Source organism: Agrilus planipennis, unplaced genomic scaffold, assembly GCF_000699045.2.
Source record: "Agrilus planipennis isolate EAB-ADULT unplaced genomic scaffold, Apla_2.0 scaffold83, whole genome shotgun sequence".
NCBI lineage: Eukaryota > Metazoa > Arthropoda > Insecta > Coleoptera > Buprestidae > Agrilus > Agrilus planipennis.
The window spans coordinates 477,670-485,681 of NW_020438895.1; the positions used below are offsets into that span (position 1 = coordinate 477,670).

The following is an 8,012-nucleotide window of genomic DNA, read 5'->3' on the forward strand; positions in this document are numbered from 1 at the left end:
TTTTTTTTTTTTTCAAAAGGGCAACTGTTTCTATCAAATTTTCTTAATAGAATTTTTAACTGTGAATATAGATACAAAGTCATGGTTTAATTAAATAAGGATTCTAACTTGCCTATACATTTATTTCTGACTGATTATTTATATCGACAGTACATAGCGATTCACTTAATAATTTTCTCCGCCCTATTTTCCTTCGTTATTCGTAAAGTAATAAGGAGTTTCAAAAACGACTGTTTTTTTAGTGGTTTTTCTAAAAAGTAGTCAATCAAACTAATATATTTTAAACGAAACATTTCTTATATTTTTAAATACTCATAAAATATATCTTTTAAAATAAGAAAATACCTAGGAATTTCGTTTAATGTTTATTTGACTACGCTTTTATTAAAACCGTGGACTCGTATGTACATTTATTTAAGACAAAATAATTCTTAAGTCTATAAAATCCCCTACGATTTTTTTTTTGAAACACCTCTTTAACTTTAAAAATAGTGGAAAGAAAAGTGGGGTGGAAAATTTAAATGAATTGCCATGTAAAAGCAAGAAAAAGATCTAGGTACCGGTAGAATTTATTTAGAGAAATACTGAAAATGAGAATTTATAGTTTTTCTTAAAAGAAAAACAGTAACAGATTAGAACATTTTATTACTTAAAAACTTGTTCAATAAAAATATAATTACTATAAACAGTTTAAACAAATTAAACACTATTCATTTTTAAATTAATTTCCAATCCTAGGACAACTTTTTTTTTTCGACACACTGATAAAGTAGGACTTCTTACTTTGAATCAAAACAATTTTCTCCCGGTTCGTCGCGTTCATTCGCATTATTTTTATTATTCGCCTACACCAACTACAGACAAACCACCTGCAAGTTGGGTCGAGGACGAAGACCCTACGGCCATCTTTTGTACCTGTTCTTTGACTACGGGGTGGAAGTACGGATGGTCCATAGCTTCCCTGGCAGTCAAGCGTTCCAAATGATCGTAACGCAACAGTTTATCCAGAAAGTCTAAAGCCTCAGGGGTCACTAAGTGTTGGTTGTCACCGTTCACAAAACGTTCCCAGCGTTTCCGAGAGTGTCGACCAAGAATGTCGTTGAATCGTGGATCCAATTCTATGTGATACTTTTCTAAATACTCGGACAGTTCTTCCGTACCTAATACTTTTGCTATACGCACCAGCTGGTCGTAGTTGTCGTGGCCATGGAAAAATGGCTCCTTTCTGAAAATCATGGAAGCCAACATACATCCCAGCGACCACATGTCCAAAGAGTAATCGTACATCTGATAGTCGACTAAAAGTTCAGGACCTTTGAAATATCTAGAAGCTACACGTACATTGTATTCTTGGCCTGGATGATAGAACTCAGCCAGTCCCCAATCTATGAGACGTAATTTTCTTTTCTCATGATCTATCATGACGTTGTGGGGCTTCACGTCTCTGTGCATGATTCCCATACTATGACAATAGTCTAGAGCTTTTAGTAGTTCATAAAGGTAGAAGCGAATGTCGAAATCCGTTAGGGTTTGATATAGTTGCTTGAAATCAGTGTTGTTAACATGTTCAAATACTAGAGCAGGTGTTCTGGACACTGGATCTTTGACAACAGCCAATAGATTTATTATGTTTGTACCACCTCTTAGATTTTCCAGTATTTTTATCTCTCGTTTAATTTTCTTCTTCTTTACCGGTTTCAATATTTTAACTACGCACTTTTCGCTGTTGGTAACATTTACAGCTTCGAATACTTCACTGTATTTGCCTCTTCCAAGTTTGCGAACGAGTTGGTAGTCGTCCTGTTGGCCCCATTCTACATTATAGCTTTCGTAATCCCAGTACGACTGAGACTTATGAAGATTAACATCGGCGTATACGCGAGCCTGGCTCGCTACTGCCATCTTTTTCTTGCAGACTCTGCTAACGTCTTCTGTGTTACTTTGGACTAATCTGCTGGCATACGTACGGGCTATTTCGGTCACTGCCACTGCGAGAGGATAATAACTAGAGTACAATGTTATTGCATAATTTGTATGTATGCCTACGTCTTTCTCAGATCTCAGCACCTACACTGACTTGAGCAACTTTTTCTTAATCTAGCTCATGCTGGAAGAATGAAAAATTGAAAACTATATGCTCTCAAGTAGGTGCCTGTACAGGTAAGTTACAGAAAACTATAAGACCACTCTTCTTCTTGTTATAACAAAATATAACTTAAGAGCATCAATTTAAAAAACTTCCAAGGTTACAATTATGCATCAACAGTCAACTCTGTTAAAAACTAGTTATTTCTTTTTAACCTGATAATTTCTGTCAATAATCTACTAATATGGATTTTAAATGTACTTTAGATGGATAAAATTAGCACGAAAATAAGTTTTATCAGGTTTTATTTTCGATTTGAAATCTTTTTAATATTAGAGAAAAATTGGATTTCTGTTTTATAGCTTCATTGCTACTGGTTTACTGTAAGGGTGCTTGCTAAAAACTGTCCATTAATGCACATCTTTTTTAAACGACAGGGATAAAATGGCAAAATCAGGACGAATAATTGATGAATACGTTATAGTGTTATAAAAGCTCGCAACTAAATCATAAAAATGTTTCAAATATCAATCATAAGCAATGTGGTAAAATGGAAACTTCAATCTCAACATGAACTTGCCATTATCGATCTATATCTACATTTTTGGCTTCTGAAGCAATTTAAAGTTAATTTTACGAGTAAATGATTACCTTTAGCACTGATTGTGGCACATCTTATTAAATAAAGCATGTAAAACCAAGCTTGGTGTATAGAAAATTCAAGCAGTACCCGAACATAACCCTACTTTTCGAAAATATTTTGACAATCGTTATTTTGACAAATTTGTAAATCTACTACAACTACCATAGCCGTAATAATAATCAAGTTTAATTTTCAAAATAATAGGCAGATATGATAATGAAACAGAAACACGTAAATATTATTTTTTAATTAACTATCCATTATGTTCACAAACAAAAATATGTATATTTTCTAAATTTTATAGCTACTGTTGATACTGCCACTGCCACTCCAAAAATGTTTCAGTAACAGCTGATGTGACAAAGGGTTGTTTTGTTTATTTTTTGCTCGTGGTTTTGTGATTTTGAAAAATATTTTTATAAGGGAGAAAGGAAATTCATTTCAAGGTATCAATGAAGTGTAATTTAGGTATTTACAAAATATGGCAAACGATAAAAATATCTCAAATATAAGATTCAATCAAGATCAGGGTAAGATTTTTTTGCGTGTTATTTTAACAAAAAGCACTTATTTTAAATCTTACTTTATAGGATGTTTTGCCTGCTGTATGGATGGTGGTTTAAGAATTTATAATGTTGAGCCTTTAGCAGAAAAGGCTCACTATGGTATGAAAAAAAAGTAACAGTTAACCTTTAATTTTAGTTCAATTTCAATGTTTCAGATATTGATTTAATGGGAAGTACATCCCAGTGTGAAATGTTACATCGTACAAATATTATTGCCATTGTATCTGGGGCGCCTAGGCCTAAATTTGCTGATAATGTATTAATGTTGTATGATGATGCAGCAAAGAAATTTATTTTGGAAATAACATTTCCATCATCTATTAGGGCTGTCAGGTTGCGCAAAGACAAGTAATAACTCTTGCAAATAATTCACAGCGTTTCGCTTTTAACAGATAACACTGATTGTAGATTAGTAGTGGCATTACTTAATCAAATACATGTGTTTTCATTTCCAACCCCATTACAAAGGTTGTTCTCTTTGGAAACCAAAGAAAATCTTAGGGGACTTTGCGAGGTCACTCCACTGGCTTCTGCAGAGAAACAGATACTTATTTTTCCAGGGCACAAAGTTGGAAGTGTTCAAATAGTTGTAAGTTACATAATGTTTCAGAAAGTTACTTTTTGTAGACTTGAAATTTTGGCCATCATCCTTTATAAAATCCTTTATAAAATACCTATTGAAGAAGTGAAGATTTATTGACAGTGTTTTATTTTTGCACTTTAAGGGTTTAACAGGCACTGAAGGGGGAGTTTCAAATGCACCTGTGTGGATATGCGCTCATAGAAATGAATTAGGTTGCATTGCTTTAAACCAACAGGGCACACGAATTGCCACAGCATCTAATAAGGGAACATTAATAAGGGTTTGGGATTCTTCCACCAGAAAATTGTTGATTGAATTGAGAAGAGGCTCTGATCCAGCAACTGTATATTGGTAAAAATGGTTAAATTAGATCTTTAGAATGAATTTGGTTTATTTAATAATAAATTAACTTAACAAATTTCTTTTACAGTATAAATTTTAGTCGAGATTCAGATTTTTTGTGCTGTTCTAGTGATAAAGGAACTGTACACATTTTTGCTATTAAAAATGCAAATTTAAATAAGCGCATGACGTAAGCACAGACATTAATGTAAAAAGATTTTTCTAAATATTTCAATTTTAATAATTACAGACTTTCAAATTTGGGTATTTTGGGGCCCTATGGTGATTCCCAGTGGGCATTGGCTAATTTCACAGTGCCCCCCGAATGTGCCTGCGTTTGTGCTTTTGGACCAAATAGTTCAGTTATTGGTAGATGTTTTGTTTTATAATATTATACATTCAATTTAGCTTTTATTTATTTTTAGCAATTTGTTTAGATGGAACATTTCATAAATATGTGTTTAATGCAGATGGGAATTGTAACAGGGAAGCATTTGATGAGTTTCTTGATGTCTGTGATGATGATGACTTTTTATAAGCTTTAAGAAAGATTGTTATTATATTAAAGAATACTTAAGGTAAATTAGGATTTATCTGTTTCAAATATATTATGTAGATATAAATTTAAAAGGGACAGTTTTATTTATATTTACAGTCAAGATGATTATTAAAACAAGAATTAGAAGTACCAAGAAGATTCAGTAATTTTACTATTTAAAGAATCTCTGACCTTTTAGTTATATACACGACCTCGCGAAATGCTCGTCAGCTAGAACTCGGAACTTCTTTGCACAAAATTTTTACTAAATACATGCATTCTTATAGTGCATGCTTTAGTCACATACACATGAAAAAAACAATTAATTTAAAAACATCTTTTTATATATACAATTTCAATAAAATTTTATATTATTTTTATTGTGTTACATTACTCCTAAAAATCTTGCTAATCATTAATGCAACGGTCCATTCAAGGAATACCTAAGTCAATTATAAACGAACATAAAACGGCTCAAATACTTAACTGTTGAATTAATTTTTAATTATTTTTCTCGTGGCCTCAGTCCTTCCCTAGCCTTTTGTTGTAGTTCTTCTGCAATATTGTCTATTTCTGGAGCAGCTCTTACTAATTTCATTAATCTACTTACGGTATTTTTTGGTATTTATCATTGGATCAATTACTATGGGGTACATAACTAATAAAAGAGCCCCTATAGCCCCACCAATAAACAACGCATATCTAAGGCCTTTTAAAGGACGGTTCATCATCTTAATAGAATATTATATTCTTTAAAAAAATATGTTCTGCATTTATACAGTTACTATTAATTCTTATATACTGTATTATTAAAACGAAAGATCACAACATTGAATACGCATAACCTCTAAACTTTAAAAATCATCTGTAACATAGATAATAGATATACAAAGGGTAATATTTGCAATATCAGAGAAGAGAGACGTATACGTAATATACAGGATGTTTATTGAAAAGTTAATAGAAAAATAGAGTATGTAATAAATGTCATATTAAAATCTTTAATATAGTCGTTTATAGTGAATCACAGTGAGTACATTAATATATTCATTTAAATATATCACAATAACAAATAAAAAATAACACAAAATAAAAATTACCATAGATTACTTATGGTTAAAGGAAGTGGTAAGTTCTCCATTTGACAGCCTTCTGAAAAAGGGTAATTCGTCAATGGCATCATCAGCAAACTTTGGGCAATACTTCCGGGTATGTGCGTTATTTCCGGTAGCACCGCATAAAGGGCATACATACTTTCGTAAAATAGGGCACATAACAGTTCCGTTTTCATTTTTAATTTGATGACCAGTATAAATGGCAATCGGTTCGCCATTCTTTTGACAAAATTTGCAACACATGTTATTTTCGTCTTTGCCTTTGCTTTTAGTTTTACCTCTTTTTATTCTTTTTGACTTTGTGAACTCTTGTGTAAGTTGTGACCCTTCGGAAAACGTGGTTAGTGCAGAATCGTCAGAAAACTGTGGCAGTGTAAGCATAGGCGAAAATATGAATTTCTTTTCAAACGATGCGGTGGAAAGTTCGCAGGTTTGTGTGAAAGGTGCTATTTCTTCGGGATATTTCACTTCCCCTGATTTACTTGGACTGGATGCCATTATTGGAGAAAAGGTATTAAAGCTTTCATTTGTTGAATAACCTGACGAATCCAAAGAATTTGTACTATCTGCAACTAATGAATGACATTTTTTAATTGGGTACAATTATGGGCTATGTTATTTGATATTGTTCTTTTTGGAACAAGTATTTCTGTGATTTCGAGTATTTGAAATGTTTTTACACATAATAAGTAACTTGTAAAAACAATGCTTTAAAATATTTTATCATAGTACTTAATACGTAATATTCATTTAAATTACCTGATTGGGACGGTACTAATAAATCTGCAGTCAAATTTGGAAAGAGGCGGTACATCTCGTTGTTTAAACTATTATCCGGATAAAAACAATTATTAAAAGAAAACCCTGCATTACTTTCATTTAACGATTTGCCATTTCCTTCATTATTTTCGAAAGACATGTTTTTTCTTTTTTAGAAAAATAGTTGTAGAGATTACTGCCGTGCAATTTCTAAATTCAAACTGAAGAGTGAACAAGGTACAACAAGAACAAAATTGAAAAATCGGAAAATATGGGGAGTTTTAAACTAAAGCTATAATTCAAAACTTCCCCTATTTGCCTACTTCTTCTAGGTTCTTAATACCTATCGTATCATAATGTCCATTACATTTGCACAACTGCCAGTTTTTTTTTTGAACCAATAACTGTTTCGTAGAAGTGTTTTTCCTTACAAAAATCTAAACATTTGTACATTTTACTGAAATATACCATGTATTGTATAATATGTATAGATTATAGAATGTCTATTTTCTGCAATCATCAAAGGGCCGGTCTTTAAAAAAAAAAACGGTAGGATATATGAAAATTCGTACAAGTACCTTCTGTACAAGTAATTTGAGTCTATAGTCCAAAAAATGCAATTTATTTAATTATTTCGAGATGTTTTACGATTTATTCAATCGATTTTGGGAGCTCGGCTAGTTTAGGACAATATTTACAGAAACAGGAGATATTTTTAGGGAACCGTGGCCGAAAAGATATATTCCACACGTTAACTAAATTATGCATTTTCGCTTGTGCGGCATAAAAAGCAACAGGCGGCATGAGATTGTCGGCACTTTTACAATTGCATTAAAAACACCGCCAAAGAAATGCCCAATTTGCGAATGCAGTAAGCAGTAAGGCAATGAATAGTAAAACTTCCCCTATTGACACAGTCTCAATTCATTTGGTATTTACAGGGTGAACGTTGACAACTTTATCTATTGTAGTTTATTTTTATTGAAAATATGAATTCATATATATATATATATATATCGCAAATTATTGAATTAACTATTACGGTCAAAAAAAGATGGACAAATAAAACGTATAATGTATTTTTACTTATTTTTAACTATTTAGTAATGTACAAAAATATATACAGGTTTATGGAAACAAACAATTTAATCTCAACAAATTATAGTACCATGAAAGCATAAAACATTAGTATCTGTCCCAATTGTTGACATTATTCCTGCTAGTCTAAAAAATTAACAATATTAAAGGAGATAAACAAATGAAATAGAATATAAAATATACGTAATAAGTATATAAATTTTACCTGAGCTCTGGGTTCAAAGTCGGCATTATCTTCGATTCCTATTAGGTCTGAATCACCGCTTGATATACTAAAAATAA

The 8,012-nt window shown here is 31.8% G+C and overlaps 2 protein-coding genes across 4 annotated transcripts; one reads left to right on the forward strand and one right to left on the reverse strand.

Moving 5' to 3' along the window:
* Positions 1-6: 6 nt before the first annotated feature.
* Positions 7-2,863, reverse strand: LOC108734304 (casein kinase II subunit alpha). 3 transcript variants are annotated; one of them, XM_018465796.2, is made up of 3 exons: positions 2,738-2,827; positions 2,047-2,107; positions 7-1,988 (listed from the first exon to the last, which is right to left on the reverse strand). In XM_018465796.2, the coding sequence occupies exon 3, from the start codon at positions 1,900-1,902 to the stop codon at positions 838-840; it is 1,065 nt and encodes a 354-aa protein (XP_018321298.1). In that variant the 5' UTR covers positions 1,903-1,988; positions 2,047-2,107; positions 2,738-2,827; the 3' UTR covers positions 7-837. The 3 variants fall into 3 exon arrangements, with proteins under 3 accessions (XP_018321298.1, XP_018321297.1, XP_018321299.1); XM_018465795.2 differs by lacking the exon at positions 2,047-2,107 and having other exon boundaries at positions 2,738-2,863; XM_018465797.2 differs by lacking the exon at positions 2,047-2,107 and having other exon boundaries at positions 7-2,005; positions 2,738-2,822.
* Positions 2,864-2,871: 8 nt separating this feature from the next.
* On the forward strand, positions 2,872-4,850 carry LOC108734308 (WD repeat domain phosphoinositide-interacting protein 4). Its single transcript, XM_025973113.1, has 9 exons — positions 2,872-2,960; positions 3,034-3,259; positions 3,320-3,394; positions 3,451-3,643; positions 3,704-3,884; positions 4,021-4,229; positions 4,309-4,410; positions 4,471-4,589; positions 4,646-4,850. The coding sequence occupies exons 2-9, from the start codon at positions 3,211-3,213 to the stop codon at positions 4,756-4,758; spliced, it is 1,041 nt and encodes a 346-aa protein (XP_025828898.1). The 5' UTR covers positions 2,872-2,960; positions 3,034-3,210; the 3' UTR covers positions 4,759-4,850.
* Positions 4,851-8,012: the final 3,162 nt, after the last annotated feature.